The 20,869-nt window shown below is 41.7% G+C and overlaps 1 protein-coding gene across 3 annotated transcripts; it reads left to right on the top strand.

Annotated features, from left to right (window-relative positions):
* The first annotated feature begins 79 nt into the window (after positions 1-79).
* Positions 80-20,867, top strand: LOC118409475 (rab3 GTPase-activating protein non-catalytic subunit-like). 3 transcript variants are annotated; one of them, XM_035810520.1, is made up of 36 exons: positions 80-348; positions 515-558; positions 1,724-1,862; positions 2,133-2,199; positions 2,351-2,398; positions 2,810-2,885; positions 6,076-6,177; positions 6,596-6,695; positions 7,074-7,169; positions 8,297-8,445; positions 8,624-8,703; positions 9,119-9,205; positions 9,589-9,728; positions 10,060-10,190; positions 10,506-10,564; positions 10,725-10,865; positions 11,236-11,318; positions 11,678-11,742; positions 11,846-11,948; positions 12,290-12,435; positions 12,694-12,940; positions 13,131-13,228; positions 13,456-13,567; positions 14,063-14,232; positions 14,433-14,712; positions 14,847-15,008; positions 15,379-15,485; positions 15,668-15,734; positions 16,481-16,551; positions 16,921-16,956; positions 17,289-17,363; positions 18,002-18,256; positions 18,557-18,646; positions 18,835-19,125; positions 19,332-19,490; positions 19,866-20,867. In XM_035810520.1, the coding sequence occupies exons 1-36, from the start codon at positions 246-248 to the stop codon at positions 20,010-20,012; spliced, it is 4,326 nt and encodes a 1,441-aa protein (XP_035666413.1). In that variant the 5' UTR covers positions 80-245; the 3' UTR covers positions 20,013-20,867. The 3 variants fall into 3 exon arrangements, with proteins under 3 accessions (XP_035666413.1, XP_035666431.1, XP_035666423.1); XM_035810538.1 differs by having other exon boundaries at positions 18,041-18,256; XM_035810530.1 differs by having other exon boundaries at positions 14,084-14,232.
* Positions 20,868-20,869: the final 2 nt, after the last annotated feature.

Here is a 20,869-nt window from a genome sequence, read left to right on the forward strand (position 1 = left end):
TAATGGCATAATTTGATAAGTGCTTTCCTGAATGCAGACTTAAATTCTTAATCTCTTCAAAATACTGTTTTATTTGCAGCAATACGATACTTTATTGATTGTCATCCTTGTACTCCCTGTTTGTTCTGTGGTGATCACTAATGACGTCACTTTCCAACATGGCAGACGACGTCCAGAAATGAGAGAACTGTTGTTTTTTTCTTTGAAATTTGGCCAATAAATGTATTCTATTTGCATTCCGAGCCATGTCGTGCACTCTGAGTATAGAAGCAAGCATCCAAAATGTGTCTAGTGTCCGAAAATTCCTGTTCCCAAGCCTGCTTGAAGAACCGGTGACGAAAAGTCCAGGTTAGTAGAAACGGAAGAAGGGGGTGGGGGGCTAGTGAGGAGCTTGCATCTTCTCTTCCTTCCATATTGTTGACAGCTGTGCATTTTAGAGTAGCTTTATTTTCGATGATCATGGCATTTCTTCAACGAAAGCAATTTAAACCTTCCATCTTTCGTTATCCTATAGCAGACGATGGTTGGGAGGAAGACGACTGGGGCTGGGGAGAAGAGGTAAGTGCATCTCACCAAGCAGGTTCTTTTTCTCCGTCAAAAATTATGTGCCATTTAACCTCAATAAAAGAGGTTCACACGAGGAAAATTTCTGGTCGTTCGACAATGACGTCCGTCGTCGTCAGCTTTCTGTTCACACTCACGGTCCAGACCGGGACTCCTGCTTTGCCCCATGTTGTGAAAAACTGGAGACCTTGTAGTGACCACATGACCATTTTGGTGGTAAATAAAGAGAAATGTTTATTTGTTTTTTAGTCCTAGCAGTAGTTTAGCGAACGGCCCCTCATATGCAGAGGGACAGGTGGTACGGTAATTAAGAACAGACGGACTGGAGGCCGGCTAGCGTACGGTCACTCCTTTCCCGGTTCAAACCAGATCGGCCACGGAAAAAACTTGCGGCGATGGTGGAAAGTTTTGACTTCAAAGTGTGGGCCAGCGAGGCCAAGCTTACGTCCCCGACGATCAAAAAAATGGAAGAAGCCGATCTCATCGAGGAAGAAGTGCTGAAATGCGTATCAGATTGGTCAAGGACATTATATGTCCTTGGTTTGGTAGTGAAATATTTTATATCACTTGTACTGCATGAGAGATGATGACTCCATCAACTGGTGTGTTATTTCTCCATATGCCTCCTTGTTTCTCACCATCTCCATTTTGCTTCTTATCCTGTCGTCGTTCCACAATTTCAAGCAGCAAGTTTTCTCACTGCTCCAGTTTGAGCTGTTGTCCTCTGTCAAAATAACCTTGGTAGATCAAACAGCAAACAAAACACAAAACTACAGGGAAATGGAATATAAATTAAGGCCAACAAAAGTACCATGGTTTCAGAGATTTGCGTGGGAGAAAGCGATGGGCGGCGTGTTTCTGTTCAAATGCAGACCTCCCGCCGGACAGCCAAGAGCAGCCGTACGTCCACCCTGAGGTTGTCGTATGACAGTTTATAAAATGTCTGTCGCGCAATGCCGCAGGTCTGTACACACACAGCAAAAAACTTGTTGCATGGCAAAGACTGACGACTTTGGTATATGTCCGTGTCATAAGACCAGAAATTTTTCTGAACCGGTCCTAAGTTGACGGCTCAGTTCTTTTTCATCGTAAGAACTGCTCATGATACCTGTGTTATATAGAAATTTGGGGGAAGATAAACTGTGTTCTTCCCACTCAGTTTACTGAGGAGACTCAGCAACAGAAGAAGAAGAAGGAAGAAGAGGCCAACTCATGGATGGAGGACTGCTGCATCTCTCTGTCTCCCACCAATGACCTTCTAGCACTGGCATTTGAGGATAGGGCTGTGTTCTTATCACGTACGTATGACTATTCCCTAATTTACTAATATACATTATGGGGAAGGCCTTGCAGAGGTGCATAATCATCTTTTCTTTAAAACAAAAAAGAAACATCTCTTTGGCAAAATGGGTATTGAAATGAAGACAACAGACAGAAATTCAATTTTTTTTTAAATTAGATAACAAATAGGCATCCTGCAGCTGTACAATAAAGTAAACAAACCAGGCTGATTTAAGTTTGAAAGCATGAATTTTGAAGACATGAGTACGGTGTACCTTTTTCTGCAGATAAATGGGATTCAGACAAACTGAAGTTCCAGATGAGTTGGAAAGGACCTGTCAATCTGGAAGAAGGGTATGTACCGTACTTAGTATATGAATGGTCAACTGCTATTGTCATGATTTGAAACTGATGGAAAAACAAACAAATATACTCACATACTGCAAATGTTTATTGATTGACTTGTTTACAGGATCATATGATAGACTTTTTTTTTCTATTCAAGGGAGTGTGTCACCAGTATCATGTGCATTCCACTTGCATCCTTGAAAAGGTAAGTGGAGAGAATTACTCATTCATGTACTCATTCTCCAAATAATGATTGATTTCAGTGTAATACATAATAAACATGAGAATTCAGAAAAATAAGTGACTTCCCTATGTTTGAAATAGATTTAGATTTTTTCTTTTTACATATCGCTCCTATGAATACTCCTCACAATGTTGTCTGATTTGGCCCATTATATTTTGTCAAGTGTCAAGATGTAGAGGGTTACATGTTAACCAAGGGTCTCCAAGAACAGATTTCTTACATCCTGGACCATAGACCAAACAAAAATCATTGTTTGTCAACCTCACACTGTATTTTTTCCTTTCATCGCTTTACAGATCTTCCTGGGTAAGGAGGATGCAAATTTACCACTGTAAGAGTTGCTAAGAATGAGTTGTTATTTACTTGTTGCAGAAGCTCCACAGGAGGCCCAGACTGGACGTGTGTTGTAATGGGGTTCACCTCAGGCTATATCAGGATGTATACAGAGGTGGGTTAGGACATACACAGGTAGTCGGGATACATTTCAAATTTACCCTGTTAATTTAGATGAGCTTTTTAAAATCCATTTAATTTTAATGTACAGGCAATGGCTATTGATGCACTCTTATGTGATCTACATAGTTAATGTACAAGAACGTTGATGTAGGTTAGACATCCAGGTAATAGGATACACCAAAAAGTAGTTACTCAAGCAACTGGATATGGTTTTGGAAACGGTCAGATGTTTCGGATAGAGTCCACTATCCTTTGTCAGTGACACATGAAGCCCAGACTGGACAAGTACAAGTATGTACAAGAACATTTAGCATTAACTGAATTATGTCCTTTTTGTTATACAGTCCAATGTTGCCATTTGACATTTTTTGTATTACTTTGAGAAACACATTTTACCTTCAAGAACATTTTATACAAGATACATTCATATTTCCTGTTATGCACCCCCACGTTGACGCTAAGTTACATACATTTACTGCAGTATGAAAGACAAATGTTGCAGCCTTTTTAAGTTTATTTTAGCCATCTGGTATTGCCATGTAGTGTTATTACTAGTACATTTGCAAGCATTTCCATTTACAAATATTTCCATTGGATATCTTTATCTGTTGACTTGTAACATACATGAAGAAACAAAGTTGAAACACAGCAGAAGTGGTGCAGAGTGGAGCTATGTCTTTTTCTGTTAATCTATGAATCCCACACCTGTCACGACTTCCGAGGTTGACACTGAAGTTTCTGCTATGTTGAAGATTCTGCTATCGCCTATGAACATCGCTCTATAGTCTGTGGCAGATAGTAGAAAGCTTGGCTGTATCTCTACCCAGTTCATATCATGTATAGGCTAGTTGCGGGTCACTACCATCTCTACCGGGTCACTGCTTCTGTCTGTCTTCCTTTACTTATACTTACAATTTTCAGTACTGGATACTTGCTCTGATTCTAACTCTTCGTGTACTATGTCATTTGTGTTTGGGACGGACTCGAATGTCTTCTGTCATTCTGTGTCTGGGTGCTGTATTTGGTTGATGGTACCTACTAGCTGTGCATGTTGACCTGCCAGCCATGGAACTTTGCCTGTGTTTGGTCTGGACTGGTGGCTTGCTGAAGTGCGAGGTAGCCATGGTCGGTTTTTACTTGTTTTGCCTGCATCAGGACTGAACTGGGAGGTGATGCTCACTGGCCACGCATCTCTGGCTCTGCTCCCTATGTTTGGGCTGGACTGGGAGCTGGACATGGCGCATGCCAGCCGCAGCTTTCTGCCTGTGTTGTCAGTGCTCGGGATAGACTGAGAGGTACCACATCTCTCTCCATGCTGCCCGTCTTCCTGGGACTCTTCGTGAGAAGATGGTACTGGTGTAATTTCTTTGCTAGCTGACTCTTCACCATGATCAGGAATACTGAAGACAGCCATCTGTCCATGCAGTATGGGTGGTGGAGCCCCAGCAGGTGCCACAGGTCCGTTGAGCCGCATGCCGCACAGTTCCCTTAATGCCCGTCGAAACTCTGGTTGCCTGACACTGTATATGATGGGGTTGACCATGGATGACAGGGTCAGGTAAAGAATGCTGGCTACTTTCTCAGCTATGTGCTGTGACACTGGTGCATTTTTTTTCGTCAACATGGCCCGTTTCAAGACAAGCATGAACATGAGTGTTACCACCGACACAGCTAGGACAATAATATGAGGAGCCAGTGTTTTGAAGGCCTTAGTCTGACAGAGCCAAAGGTTGCGGTTCTCGTCCCTCTCCTGCTGTTTCCTGGCTTCTTTGAACACAAAGAAGTAGAGTATGATGATGGCAAGAACAACTAGTATTATCCCAATTTGGTAAATGTCTCTGAAGATGGCAGCTGCAGAAGTGCTGCTTAAGGGATCCCTATCACATATCAGGCTTCCAGGGCTTTGCAGTTGTTTGATTATTACAGGCCCAACTCCAAAGAACAGGGCTAGGACCCTGACTGCAACTATGCCAATTCCCACATTCTTTGCGGTGACCTTGCTGTTGTAATGCAGTGGGTGGCATATGAAGTAGTACAGTTCTATTGCCATCAGGAGGTACGTACCAAACATTGAAATTGATGATGGAGGGGCCACTATTCGTTGGAGACCGCATAAAAGCTGGAGACTGCTTCTGTCTGTACTGAAGAGCACACTAATCTTCATTGGAATCATGCAGCCAGTGAAGATGAGGTCATCTACGGCAAGGTTGCATCGAAGGTAGTGACGGGGTTTATGGAGATATTCCTTCTTCCAAACCAGAAAAATGAGCAGTAGGCTGCACCCTACAGCCACCACCAGACTGACGATAAGGTATGCTGTCTGGAGGCCACGAGACAGGAGACTGTCTGACAGGGTACGATACATGCTGTCAGTATCAGCAGAAAAATCAGTGTCTTCCTCTGCCACGTTTTATAATGTCCAGGCTGAAGATCCGAGAATCTGTTGCTGTTCTGGCAATTTTCTACAGTGCAGACAGACACAACCAAGAAAGTCAAACCAGCACTAACATTGGTTATATCAAAGGCTTCTTTGCGGATAAGGTGTACGCTGAAGGTTTAGACATGAAATGTGGTTACACACTGTAACAGGAAAATATGTATCTGAAGGGATTATTTTAAAGTTCATAAAGCAGCTGCCAGCTTGGATTTCCTGAGCAACATGTAGTTGCTAGGTGGTTTTGCGTATCAAAAATGTCAAGAGTCTTTGAGCATCAGGTGTTCAATGCATCTGCTGGCATCAGATTGCTAATGGACAATGCTTGACTACATGTGATCTAATCTTCCTCTGCTCTGTGGGTGGGTTAGTGGGCGGGGGAGGGGTTCAGCTGATTGTGGACAAAGCAGGATTTTTTATCAATTAGAATTAGATTTTGATTACCATCCAATTAGGTTTTGTTCAGAGCTGTTGTTATATGGATCTATATGTCTATGGACAGGATTATGAATAGATTTCTTATCAGACAAATATATGTAATTCCTTAATATTTTTGATCCCCATGAAAAATAGAAATAAAAAAACTTCAATCAAGTAATAGTTCTGCACTTTTTGAAATCCCTTTCCACACTAAAAAAAAACAGAAAAATGCAATGGTGCAGCTTTTCCTTCCTTTACCTTCCATTACCAGTACTCACCCTTATCTTGCTGCAATGCCATCTTTCAAGTGTTTTTTTTTGCTTTATAGAATGGGAACCTTCTGCTGTCCCAACTGCTCCATGAAGACCCTGTGTTGAAGGTCAAATGCAGCACTTATCAGCCAAGAAGACACGCTGGAGCATCAGAGCAGGTCAGTCTGTTGGGTACCTTACTACTTCTGCCATGGAGATTTACGTTCTCACACATATTTGTCTTTTACAGGGTTGGTTTGTCAACAGGAGGACTAAAAAGTGTGAATGGACTGTCGTCTGTCACATTAAAAAGAGGTGACAGATTTGGATCCAGGTGCCAATCTAGAAATTGTTTTAATGATTTGAGTAATTTGAACAGAATGGACAGTCCAGTGTCAAACTGCAGATTGCAAGCAGTAAATGAGGAGTAAACAATACTGCCGTAATAGCCCTGTCTGTACCTGTCTGCTTTATTCTGTGATACAACAAATGAGATACATAACATGCACCTTTATTGAAGGAGTTAACAACTGAGAGTACCTCTATATAGTTAGCTGGTACAAGATTAGTTGATGGTTTTGATATTTGTGCTTACAGCTGGAGGAGCTGACCATTCTTTACCCCAATGCCCTGGTGACCATAGATGGCTTCAGCCTGTACCAAAGCCTCAGAGCCTGTAGGAACCAGGTAGCAAGAGGTACGTATGACCCATTGACAGGCTTTGGACATCTTTTTAGCATTTTATTATGAATTTTGGTTTGTTAAACAGCTGTCATTAACTGATTAAGACTGAGTTAAGTGATTTTAAAGAGGTTTAAAATCAACCATGTTTCGATATAAGTAGTTGCCAATCCATTGAAAACAAAAGTTTTTATTTTGTTAGCCAATTTCACAAAGCAAAAATGTATATTCTCTGTTAGAATGTTTTGACACCTATATTCAGGAATATATGATTGTAGTTGTGATACCTTGTTTGATTCACATCTCTTAATGTACTATGTGTCTAGCATTCTGACCATATATTCCTAATGGAAAATTGAGTTGCAAAGTTAGAAGTGACTGCTTTCCTCCCCAGCTGCTGCAGGTGGCAGTGATGTTCAGCCTCCTCCTCTGGCCTACAAGAAATGGGGACTGGGGGACCAGGGCAACATGGTGGACCATGTCAGCTGTGGTGAGTACAGCACTTAAATACCTGCCAGAGTGCAATCAGTCCTTTTGTTGGGATGGAGATTCCTGAGACCAACTGACATGCTTAGACTGCAATCATCCTTCATTAATGACACTAGAGTGGTGAGGTTTTCCTTTAGAAAGTTTATTGAATGTAGCAGACTCCACAGTAGCCTGATTACCAAACCCCAGCCCGATCTCAAGTATCTATCTTTGCGGCGTTTTGTTATCGAGCCCGGGAAGTACCGCGACCTTTGACCTCTGTGACGTATTCCGACCACCAACCTCCATACTGCTAAATACGCCAATACGCTATACCACGGCTTTGTCACCACGCTACTCTCCCAATGATGGATTCCGGCGACTTGGAGGGAGTAAACGAGTTTGAGGGCTTTGAGGAGTACGAGGGGTTTGACCCACAGAATATAACTCCGTACAACTACCAGCCCAGGTGCCAAGCGAGATCGGCCGATGAGACTGGGGAGGGCGGCGCCGTTGGAGCTACTTCTGTCGCCCCGTCGACACATCCAGAACTTATCGAGGCTGTCAGCGTCGTCGAATGGGACGGGACCGATGTTGAAACCTTTCTTGCGGGAGTTACTACAAACTACGCAGGAAGGCATGGCGCCCCCCTCCCCACATTTCAGCTGGACGAACTCGCGGAAAAAAACCTCCTATTTTCGTACGTCCGTAATACGTTTTGTGCCACAGACGAGGTCGTAACAAACTCTAAATAAAGAGTTCACAAGTTATGGTCCACATTGGCAAGTCCTTGATTGAGAAAGCCGGACTGGAAAACTCTATTATACGATAAGTTCCCGCGCAGTCAAGATGTGTGCTAGACGTGCGAGCTGGGGCAGGTTGGTGGTCGGATTACGTCACAGAGGTCAAAGGTCGCGGTACTTCCCGGGCTCGACAACAAAACGCCGCGAAGTTCAAATGTTGTGGAAACGCTAATCTATGATGGACTAACGTAAAACAAGTAAAAACTGGACTTTTTGATGTATTTAAAATATTGCAGAATGCTTTACAAGAAAAGGTTTAGTTCCCCTTTAATGTGTCTGCCAAGCATGTTGACCCTTAGCCTGATTGATCTTAACAAAAACATTTATTGTAATCTGTTACGACCAGGTGTGGTGACCCCCAGCCTGTTTGACCAGCTGCAGACTGCCTCCATCCTGGGTGGATACGGTGCAACCATCACCCAGAACCCTCCGCCTGCAGCCAGATACATTACCAGCGGCACCAATCCTTACGTTGCCTTCTTCTTTGCTGTAGAGGTACTTGTGCTTGTTGTGGTACCAATGGGACACGTTGTATGATTACAATTCAAATGATAGCTTGAACATTGTAAAGGATACTAGTAGTTTGTGCTAGATTACCCTCCCAGCATAATCTGTAACCTAACCATATATTCTGTGAAGTATCTAACACTTTCCCTGCTCACTTCTGCCATAGGGAACTGCACCACCTATCATCTCTGAAGTTGCTGCAGCAGTGGCCAGCAAACTGAAGTCAGCTTTGATCTCAGGTGTTGGGTAAGTCTGGCTGTACAAACTTTATATATTACTCCCTTTATGGATGACACCTTTTTGAAACCGAAAACATCAATTTCAGCTGATGTTGAGATAAGTTCTTTTACAGCGCATGCTGTTTTTTGTTTGTTAAAAACGAGTGCTCTCATTTTAAAGCTTAGGGCAAATAGCGATTTTTGTATGGTGTAGGCATTGCTACATATCACTGCAGTTTTCTAGAGGAAATGCATTTAGGAAGAGCTATACCTTGAGCAGGTTTAAATCAACACCATGATAGAAATAGCGACAAGCCCTTGTGTTTTATAGATCTAATCTATCAGTTCCCTGTATAGCTTGTGCTTGATACAAAGTACAATTGTATGTCATGTGGCTGTGTGCCATTCATGTAGTACAAATACAATTATTTGCCCCTTGCTAGAGGATGGCTTGGATGGAAAGGAAAGCCACAAGGTGAAGATCCCAAACAGAAGCCAAAAGTGGAGCCTGCAACTCCTCTTCCACTCAGGTGGGGTGTTCTTTTAAATGTACAAGTTACTTTTCATACATCTAGTCTGGATTTCTCAAGAAGTGAACATGTGTTTCAATCTGCCTATAATCAATCAAAGTAATCAATACAAACTGGTGTCATGACGGCAGAGGGCCAATGTCTTAACTACTTTAATCACCAAACCTGTCTATAGTGACCACTCAATGGATTTAAAAAGAATGGTAACATAGACTGGACCCAAGACTTGGGTCAAAGGCAAAGACAATCTAGGGAACCAAGAAAAGCTGACCATAATAGCCTGGTGGTCCTTTTTTTTAATGCCGTCGTGAACACTACAACATGCAAAGATGTGCCATACAGTTTTCTAACATTAACTGGAGGCCTATTGCATTGCTGTACAGGTTTGGTCTCCCCGACCTGCGTCGGCATGGTGACAGCATTGTCCTGTCGCCTGGTCGTCAGCTGGCGGCCACCACTGACAGCTTTGGGCGAGTCATTCTGATTGACACTGACAAGGGTGTGGCCATCAGGGTATGGAAAGGTGGGGTCTTTTGTACATTTTTATTTACCTCAACAAAGGAGGTTGTATGTTATTAGACTGTAAGTGGGATTTGGGGGATTCATATATTTGGTAATAAAGGTTGTGATAAAGTTATGAATTAATTTTGTATTATTTCTGTGTACGTCTCAGTCCAAGACACAGGAAAGATATGGTATCTTCGTCAGGGCAGTCCTTGAAGTTCATAGATTGTTAGTCACAAGCATATAGCTCACACCCAATAGATGACAGGTGGGTTAGTGAGTGCTTAATTCATTGGTCAACTGATTGATAGGCTGATTGATTGATTAATGATATATTCATGGTATTGCAGGTTACAGAGATGCCCAGGTTGGGTGGGTCAAAGTAACCGAGGACAAGGACCGTGATGCCATGGCAACCGACATGCCTCCCAGAGAAGCACTCTTCCTCATCATATATGCTCCCAGGAGGGGGATTCTGGAGGTGAGTCTCTCTGCTGTTTTGAATGCACTTTGATGGTTATCAATGACCAGGAAATAGCCATGGTACAAGAGGTTAGCATTCCCTCCTCGGGAACACAGCATTAACACACAGATTGAGATAAGAAGCCTCAACTTGCATACAACTGTTCTGTTAGCAATGCTGTCATTTGGAAGTGATGCTAAACCATCAATACCAGGTTTGAGGGGAGCCTCAGGCTTATTGAAGACTCAAACAGGAGTAGTGGTTTGCCATGGTGTGCTCAGGCCAAGTCATGGTGGACATTGACATGAGTTACATGACTTGTATGTTGTGCAGGTGTGGGCCATGCAGCAGGGACCCAGGGTGGCAGCCTTCAATGTAGGAAAACAGTGCAGGTTAGATTAACTTTCATGGTTGGAGGAAAGAATTTTTTGAATTGTTTATTTGCACCTTTTGGAGATGTTTCTTAAATGAGATGAGGACTCACAGTTTTATGATGTTTATTACAAAGTTATAAAAATGCTGACCAACCATTCCTTTTGTCCCACCCTGCAGACTGCTGTGCCCAGGCTATACAATGATGGGTTTGAACAATGTGACGTTCTACAGTAACAAACCTCATACCTACCAGTGCTGCCTGGTGGAACCCTCTGGTGTTGTAAAGATCATTAATGTACCCTTCCATCTCATTCTCAGGTAATGGGCACCTGGATATCTGGCTTAGGGCACAGCAATTCCATTTTCTGTTTCACAGATGTTTGCATGCTCAGAATAAAGTCTAGACAAAACCCAAAGTGGGAAAAGCTTTGGCAAGCCATTATTTATATCCTACTCTTGAGATTCTAGTTGTAGGTGACCAACAAACGGTGATGAGACCTTGAATGAAATGACTCTGCAATCATGCAATTAGGTGTATAGATTGAATGGCAAGTGTAAGTGCTGCATTATCTCTGTTGCCTTATATGTTCTTATCTTGAAATGTTCTAACTTGTTAACTGTGTTTATCAGAGTATGACATTATTTCTCTCTCTTAAGTACAAGGACTCACTTTTCTATTCATTCTCAGTGGTGCAAATAGCAAGAGAGCCAGAGATTTGCACCTGCTGAAGAAGCTGTCCACCATCCTCAGCACACCCAGCTCACATGAAGGCAGGTTTCTCCTAGTTCTTCTTGTTCCTTTTATTTTACCATGTTATTCATTATGTACTTGTTAGTAGCTTGGTTTGAAGTCAATGTCAGACCTTTGAATTTGAGAACATATGTAATATCTATGCTTAGAATATTTAGCATAAAGCACATCTGTAACTACATGACAAATAAAGATGCTGTGTAAACCTTAAGATGATGGTGAAGAATCCATGACTCTTGAAAAGTAACTGCACATTTACAAAAATGTAATAGTGAATTGAAGTGAAAGACCTACTCCATGCTATCTTTGAAATTTGAACAATAGTTTTCTAAAGTTAAAGTGTTAAATGTCTTATGCCTCTGATTTGTACTTTCTGCAGGAGCCCTAGAAAAACAGTTAGTGGACATCATTTCAGACATCAAAATCGTGGCATTAAAAAGACAGGTGAGAAAGCAATTTATTGTATCCTTTATCTTTTCTGGTTTTTCTATATTTTGACATGAAATGGTATATGTTTGTGAAATCTTGTCCCCTTGTTCCTCCTAAGGGTCTAGAGAAGATTCTGTCCCATAAGATCCTGCCAGCAGAGCTGATGCATCATGTCATCAGGACTGTGAAGAACAATATACAGCAAGCCCTGGAGAAGGAAGGTTTGTCATCTCTGCATTTACTGACAAAATATTTCAATGTCATGTGGATTCAATATCAGGTTGGTGGATAACTTTTATAATTATGAAGATATTTTTATTATTTTTCTCTTTTTTGTAGATAGTTTGAGGTCTCAGGATCAAGTGATTAAATTTTATGGCATAATTGAATTCTAAGGATTCTTAGTGCAATATCATAGCATTGGGCATCGACTTTAAGTGTTGTTATAGCCAAAATCTTTTAGTGACTATGTCTATAGCAACATGTTTGCTTGGCCTAAAATATAACTGGCAAAAGAGATGAACTTTCCCCTGCACTTATTTTGAACCTGTTACCTGTTCAGACCCAGACTCCATCGCCCCTGAGAGCAGAGGTCTGCTCCACTTCTGTAAAGTACAGGAGCTGCTGCTGGATGTGTACATCACCATCAGTCAGCTGAACAAGCAGGCGACTCAGGCCATGGGCATGGCAGAGAACAATCCAGAACAGGTACTGTAAACATAAAAAAATAGATAAACTTTACATTTTCATAGAGGAAACTTTGCATATTGATGACATTTAAGAGGACACTTCATTTTCTTTCTATTTGTGTTAGGTTAAATTCTTTAAGTGATTGCTATGTCCATGTCCATGTCCTCAAACATCTGTTTTAAGTGCCGCAAAAACACTGATAGAGATAGGTGATAGGTGATAAAAGAAGACAGACGTTTGTAGTAATGAATAACCAGTTTGTTCTGTAATCCGCAGACCTTGGCCGCCACCCTGAGTGTAAGTGTGAGTGAAGCGCTGCAGTACCTCTCAGCCGTCGATGACTTCATGAGGGAGTCAGCAGGCAACAGGGTGCACTTCAAGGACCCCATACACATGACCCCTGCAGCCTTCCTGTCCTGTTTCATCTGTCCTTCTCATCATGCAGATGACAATGCACCTACTGTGTCTTCATTGAAAGTCCTCATGAGTTCAGACATTGATGAGCAGCTGTCACTTAAACTAGGTGAGAAATGTTGTTGTTTTTCTTCTTTCTAGTTACAGTTGATATAGTCAAAGACTTAATATAGGGGAATATCCTCAGTAAAGTAGTTTCTTTGCTTAGTTCTTGAAATGTCCCACAAAGATGTGGTGTACTGTAGGCTGTAGGATAATTTGATGATCAAATTACATTTGTCTTGTTTTATTTTTTGCAGGAACATTCCTGTTCAAATGTGGTCTGACGGGAGGTGACTCCATTAGTGCCCTGTGTACCTGTCTGGAAGGGTCAGGCATCCCTGCTGCTGACCTCATGGTTAGTCGCAAGCTTCTGCCTGGTTTGTACACATGTATGTATGTATGTGTGTGTAGGTGTGTGTGTGAGTTTGTACACATGTATGTCTTATGACAGGAGATATAGCTCAGGTATCACAAGTGCAGTAGCTTGACAAAATGTGACCACTGTATACTTCTACATAATAGCAGACTAGTACACACACACAGATGTCATTGAGATTAAAACATATTTCTCTCGTTATTAAGTCATTACTCCTGAGAGTGTGGCTAAGCAGTGAGACTGAGCTGATACGCCCAAGAGATGTGTCACCCGTCAGCAACCTGCACTGCCTCCTGGCAAGCATCACCAGAACTGCAGGTCAGTCAGACAAATTTGTAAAGGGAAAAAAGGGAAATTGTATGTGGGTTTGTCGAGAAATTGTTATTGATTTGTGGTATGTGCTAATCATTTCATGAATAGATAAGAATGTATTGCTACAATAATGCCTAATTGCTATCATAACCCCTGCCTTGTGTGCTGAAAATACTGGATAAAAGGTAACATACGTTTCTGTGTCACACCGTGCACTATTTTTGGTATACTAAGCTAAGTAATACTGACCATGTCCACTATGCATGCCAACCCCTGGCTGTCTGATGTCTGTCTGATACTAATGAACTAGTAGCCACTATATGGATGTTACAGTAGCAGCACATGTCTCATTATGATTTTTTCACAATTATTGATAAAGCTGTCCATGACCCCCTCCTAACACATGATCCAAGTCCCTCCTTAATTTTTTTTCACTTTGTTCTTTTATTTTCGTTTGCCCCCATTAACCTGTGTGTTTCCTACCCTGTGTGACATGTCCAGATGCCCATGCTATTCATGCAGAGCCCAACACAGCATCCCCCTGGTGGCAGAGTGTAAGGGACATCTGTACTGCGGCTGAAGCACCTGCCAGCGCCCTGATGGCAGCTGTAGCAGCCAGGAGCGTGGCTGCATCTGTTGTACCAAACAACAGAAGTGGGAACAAAGAACAGGTGGGACTTCTGAACTTCCTCTGATGTCTGAAAAAGAGGTTGTGTTTGCCTTAGTGTTCGCATTTACAGTTGGATTGGTTATGAACACGATAGCACAAAGCATTTGAATTTTCGTAAATTAAGAATATTGCAAGTCTCAAAAAGTTGACTTGAAATCAGCTCTTAAAATGAAAAGAGACACTCTATATGTTGCAATACAGGAAAGTCAAGAAGACAAAGACACAGACCAAGAAGCAATTTCCTTGAGTTCCCCCACCCCAAGCACCACCAGCACTGACACCATGGAGGAATGGGAGACTGTTGCCATGGATACAGAACATTGGAACCTGCTGGTGCGGCAGCTGGAGGATGTGGTGGTACTGAGCACGCTCCTGAGGAGTAAGGTCAGGGACAGTGTGGATCGTCCTCCTTCATATGCTGAAACCATGGGGAAGGAACACAAGGTGGTCTCTGTCAAGGGCCTGCTGGAAGGTGGCAGCGGTAGGTCACAGGCATACACACACCAAGCACACCGTAACCCACTATTAATGCATCCATTGACCAAATTTGTGCTGTGTGATACTGACACAAATGAAGATGAATTTGAAATCTACTTTGTTGGACTGTTTTGACAGGATCCATTGCAGCATTGGTTGCTAACTGGGTGGCAAGAACAGGGATTCTACCCAGCATGCTCTCTGTCTCCCATCATGCTGAGGGTGAGGAGGAGGAGGCTATGGAGCTGGGAACAGATGTGACCTCTGAAGCTGCTCTTCCAGAACTGGAGAGACTAGCTGGTATCTGACTGATCATCTTTCTTTGCAAAACTTGGCTGCACAATCTGTATTGTTTTGTGGGCATGTTACTTGCCTCTGAGTAATAAATTGCTCCTAATTAGGAGGTCACTGTTGGCTGTACTGATTACCATTTGTTAATCTCTCCTGAAGTGAGGCATGATTGCCACAGAATTGGTGCATTTATTACAGCACTACATCCCAGATCAAAATTAGTATTCCACACATCGGATTTCAGGTCTCCAGTAGATGTCATCCATCAAAACCAACTTTGTGTGGCTTGATGGTCATTTCGATTATGACCTGAAAAAAATTTGCAGGTAGTTTCCCTGCTATGTTTACCAGCAGTTCTGTGTTGTTTTGTCCATGTTAGGCCGTTACCGAAGCCACCTGGAGCGTTTCCCATACAGCCTGGACCCAGAGGTGCTCCATGCACACTGTACCTGGGAGTATGTGGTGCAGTGGAATAAAGATCCAGAGGTAGGGGAAAGACATCCTTGCATTTCATACATTTTCTTTTGACTTGATAGATGGTATGGAATGCTGACTAATACTAGTAGTGTAAATTATGTCTTTCAGTTGTTGCCCCTTATCTCCAATTTGTGGCCTCAAGTGGTAACTTAGTCTGCTAAAGATTCAAAGCAAATTTTCTATCATTTCAGGTTGTAGCATTACTGGAAAGGTCCATTGAGCATCTCAAGTTTGTTGGCAATCCTTATCTGCAACATGGTGAGTTGTTAGTATGTGTGCCTAGTCATGTCTTCGTTCTTGATGTTGATTGGTGCAGTGTATCTCAGTGGTGTTGATTGGTGGTGTCTGCCCGTAGTACTCATTGGGTCCTTTAGTAGTGGCTGGTTGAGTTTGTGTCCCTAGTATTGATTGGTTGTGTTTGTATCCTTGGTGCTGATTGGTTGGTTGTGTGTGTGTCCTCAGTACTGATTGGTTGTGCTTGTGTCCTTGGTGCTGATTAATTGGTTGTGTTTGTGTCCTTGGTATTCATTGGTTGGTTGGTGGTGTTGTGTCCTTGCTGATTGGTTGTGTTTATGCGGTTTGGTGATGCATTAGTTGCAGTTATGTATGAGTTGCAGTTCCTAGTTTTCTTAAACTATATTTCTCTATCAAAACTAGGAAAAGAAGAAATGTTATTAAGGAGGCTAGCTAAAACTTTCCCAGAACAAGGTTATATACCAAACTGAATAAAACAAAAGTGCAAAAGGGGGCTGAAGTGTTGTTTGTCAGCAAAGTAGTTTGAGAATGGGCAGTAGTTATCATGCCTACAGTTCTGATGATACTTCATTGGTTTTGGCATGTGTCTCTAATACTTATGTTATCATGTTGCTATTGTTGTTGGCTTCTTTTTCCATCATTTAATTCAATCAAACGTGTACATCAGTGACTAAGGGTGTATCACATTATTAGTGCAATAATGATATACAAATGTACACCTACTACATAGATTTTGTTGTTGCTTACAGGTCTGGGCTGCATGATGTGGCACACCTTTATGGTAAAGAGATTCTCAGCAAGTGCTTTTCTCATGGAAAAGGTACGGGAACGCATTATGCCGAGGGATATTTATTTTTTAGTTAGTTGGTTTGCAGGTGTGTAAACAGGATAATTGCAAAAGTTTCACCATGGGAACACAGATAGTTTCACCATTTTTGTAGTAGGAGGTAGACCTTTTGAGAAAAACTTGTTCTACAGTCACATTGTAAGCATGTCAATTCAACACAGAATGAATTTGAAATTGGCAAACGGATCTGCTCTCTAATTGTTTTCAATCTACAGTGAAGTGTTTTATTTTCATTACAGCCAGATTAGGAATTTTTTATTGGCTCCTGAAAGTTTTTTTTTATCTTGTTCATACTGGGTAATCTAAATTGTTCATCATTTTGTGTGTTTTTACATCACTCAGGTTGGGAAGGCTCCAAAGGATCGGCTGTGCAGAAAGGTAAGATTTCACATTTTGAACCCTAACGTGCATTGTCAGTAAAAGCTCAACGTGTACAATGTGTTCATGCTTTGCCAGCCTTCTTCTATGCAATAATCTTTTGTACCAATTTTTGGCACATAAAAGGACAAAGGCCACTTCAAGGTTACAGATTGCATGAAAAGTATTGGAGCTGCATCTCTTCTGCCAGACCAAAGACGGGCTCAACACACTGACATAGGATGGGCTGTGAATGCAAGTTAGGAACATTCCCTGCCCCCTTAAAACAAGAATTGTGTCATCAATAAAGATTTTTTGTTGTCATCTAATGTCTGCCCTGTGTTGATGCTCAGGATGTGGGATTGAGTGATGCAGCCTTAACTAACTTCCTAGGACAATGCAACATCCTCTTACAAGTCATATTAGAGGTAAGAATTAACTATTTGGTGTATGTAGCAATGTACAAACTAATGCAAAATATCTTGAAAAAGTATTTCCTTCATACTCCTGTTCTAAATGACAGCAAACAATTTGATGCCAGCTCTTGGGCAACCCTGTGATTTTAAGAGATGTACGACTTATGCACCTCATAAAGATAGGTACTCTATGTAACTTTAGGTACAAATCAGGTACAAATATGTTTTCTATGTAACGTGTATCACATTACATGTGCCGTCTTACATTTGCTACTTCTGTTGGTTATTTTGATGCATTCATAACACTTTAGTCTTACCTCTGTTTCCTTTGTATTTTGTTTTCTTGTCATCATTATTGGTGCTGTATTTAGATTCTTTCCTTCCCATAAAAGATTCTTGCAGGCATTGCTGGTGTGGGCCATGATTTTCCTTTTTCCATAAGGTGCACATGGTGATTGCAAGGCATGGAAAATATACTTTGATATTCATCTCCAAAATTTGTCCTTTTTCATTTGATTTGCATTTTACGACATACTGCATGAAGATGCATCATTAAGGTAATTCAGTTCCTATGATGACCACTGCCTCAACAATCCCCACGTCCATCCAGCCGTCCCAGTGATAGGGCTACTGTATCCCTTCCGTTGCAGGCGGAAGTAGAGTCCCCGTACCCATTCTTTTCCTCACAGGCAGAGGTGGAGTCTTCCCATGTGCCCGTGTTTGACATCGAGGACCTGTGGCAGGCCACGCAGGGCCCCACGTCCATCGCAGAGCTGGCGGCAGAACAGCGCGTGTCTAACTACCAGCTGCTGCAGCACCACATGAAGCTGAGCAGTATCATGCATGCTGTCATGGTCTTCTCACTCAGGACAGTCAAACCGCTGTCATATTACTTTGATACAAAGGTTGGTTCTTCTCTATCATCAAGTTAACTTTGTTGCCTTGCCCTCAAATATCTATCCCTTTTCATATCATTTTGACTCAAAGGTTTATCTTTCTTTCAAGCACATTGATAAATAATCAACATTAGCTAGATTGTCCCAAACTGGCATATGCTCTTTTCCTAGAGGGCCAGGGGGTTGTCAGGGATACTGGTTAATGTAATGACCTAAGTACCTACAAAAAAAAGGATGAAAGGCATTTGAAAATGAATTGAAAGCTTCTCAAGAGATTTTTGAAAGGAGAATTGTGTTGTTTCTGACCAGGGCAAGAATGCATTCTTCAAGGATCTGCACTCCTACCCCCTCCTACCTGGCAGTGACATTGACATCGCCATTACAAGTGCCCGGCAACAGGTAAGAATGTGCAAGTATGGAAATCTCATTCAAAAGGTAGTTGAAGATGGAGACACATAAGAAGTACACTATTGCTGAACAAGTTTGACAGGTACAGTCAAAAGGAAACTGAAAATACATTTGTTGTACAACATCTTTTGTTTTATTGACTAACATATTCCCTGACCAAAGTGTCTGTTTTCTCATAGTTCCTGTGTAGAATAGTGAGTGCAGCAGTTGGAACCCTCCCCACCCCTCCAGCCTATCTCAGCATGGATGATGGTGCTGTTGCCATGGAGACAGACAAGGAAAAGGAACTGTTGCAATCTGACCTTGATGCCTACCAAACAATGTCAGACAATAAGGTTGTGTTGGAGGCCTGTACGTGGGCAGACAGGATGCTGGAGCTGGGTCAGAGGTTGGAGGTGGATGTAGACGTGGTCAGGAGACATTACTGTAACGAGCTGTATGGCAGGGGCTATGACTACCTGGGACAGGAGGTGAGCAACAGTTTTCACTATTTTAAACTCTCTGTGGATAAAGGAAATCTTAAGATATATCCTCTGGAGAAAGTATCTAGATGGACACATTGCCTGAAAGTATCACATCTTTGTTGATAGGCCAAATGACAATAAATACATGTAGTATGGAAAATCGTTATAACTTAGAAGTTTTTCTTGATTCAGACACTTGCGTTTTATCCTAGGTGCTAAACTCTGTGAATGAACGGTGCCAGCTTGGCTGTGACCTGCTCCTGCTGGTGGGGAAGCGTTTGTCCCACCTAATGTCCACAGCAGAACCCAAGAGAAGTGTTCAGCTCCTGTCCAGACTACCCCCCACCCTGTCCACATGGCTCAAGCAGCAGGTAATTACAGCCTGCCATTCTACATTTTTGGCTATTCTTACTATAGCATCTGTGTTGGTTTATCAAAGGCAAGTCATTAATGGATTGTATGATTCCTTTTCCTGTCAGTTTGGCTGGGTAACTCTGAAATAATTAGGATTGGAACAAGGTAGCCTGATTAAATCTAGTTTATAGCTGCCCTCCTCTGCAGGGTGTGGCCAGTTACAGCCCTGGACAGCAGAGTTTGTTAGTCTAGGAGCAAGGGATTTAGCTTTATACTGTATCCCTTTTTAGTCAACATTACCTTTTGTTCACTACTCCCATATATGGAGATGGAAATTGGTGGTACAATGATTTATCAGTTGTTTTATCAGTCTGTTAATTCCCTATTTCCAGAGTCCGTCCGACGTCCATTTCCCTGATGTGCCTCTGCTCCTGACTGCCCAGCTGTTGAGCCAGGTGGTCAGCCTTCTGCCAGAGACACACGGACAGTACAGCCTGGCAATACAACTGGTAGAGTCCATCGATATCATGAGGGACTGATAAAGTTTAGTCTAAGTTATCTTTGTAAATGAAGGAAACTGTTAGGAAATGTTAATGTATGCAGGTATTTGTTTGAATCAGATAAATATTTCTATCAGTATCACTTCATTACTTGTGGAAATCCTTTTGTTCAAATTAGATATAGAGTATTTGTACATGCAATAAATAAGTCATCTCTACCAAGAAGGTAGTTAGTTGAATGGTTTTAAGAATGGTTGAAATGCATCTGCGCTATGTTTTAGTGATAGACCCATTATTAGCTCATACCCATGGGCTTGTTTTTACAGGATTATTCAGTGAGATAAAATCATGTACCAGCAAAGACGAAGTACATTTGTTAAAATGTAACACTGCTAAATCAATAAGAAGGAATCAATAAATATCAAGTGTCACTTTAAAGAATGTATACCACCATCTTCCATACGTTTGATCCTTAAAAAGGCAGGGTGGCTGTTCCATGAGGCATACATGTAAGACAGTAACAAAGACTTTACTTTTGCCTTTTCAATTCATCGAACTGGTTCTGCAGTTAGTTTTCAAATTGAGCATAAAACTACATTTGTATTTGCATTAATGTAGCACTGTGTCAAATTATCCCATCTCATGGTTCACTCCTGCAACTTCTTTCCAATGGCCCAAAGAAAGTAGAGAGGTATTTTGAGACTATCAAGTCATACTCTAAATGAATAGCTCTGACAATTTACAGTTAAGCATTCAGCTTTGGCCAATCTGAAGTTGTAACTATCATGGGAAATATTCAAGGCTCAAATATTGACTCAGTAGCTACATGTATCTTATGCTAGTAATCTACCTACATTGCTAATACAAATGTCTAATAAAAAGAGCACACAAATACA

Source organism: Branchiostoma floridae, chromosome 1 (genome assembly GCF_000003815.2).
Source record: "Branchiostoma floridae strain S238N-H82 chromosome 1, Bfl_VNyyK, whole genome shotgun sequence".
NCBI lineage: Eukaryota > Metazoa > Chordata > Leptocardii > Amphioxiformes > Branchiostomatidae > Branchiostoma > Branchiostoma floridae.

Coding starts and splice junctions, on each gene's coding strand:
- LOC118409475 (XM_035810520.1), top strand. CDS start 246: ATGTCGTGCACTCTGAGTATAGAAGCAAGCATCCAAAATGTGTCTAGT. Junction 6,178..6,595: donor ACGCTGGAGCATCAGAGCAG/GTCAGTCTGTTG, acceptor TTGTGCTTACAG/CTGGAGGAGCTGACCATTCT. Junction 11,949..12,289: donor GCAAGCCCTGGAGAAGGAAG/GTTTGTCATCTC, acceptor TTACCTGTTCAG/ACCCAGACTCCATCGCCCCT.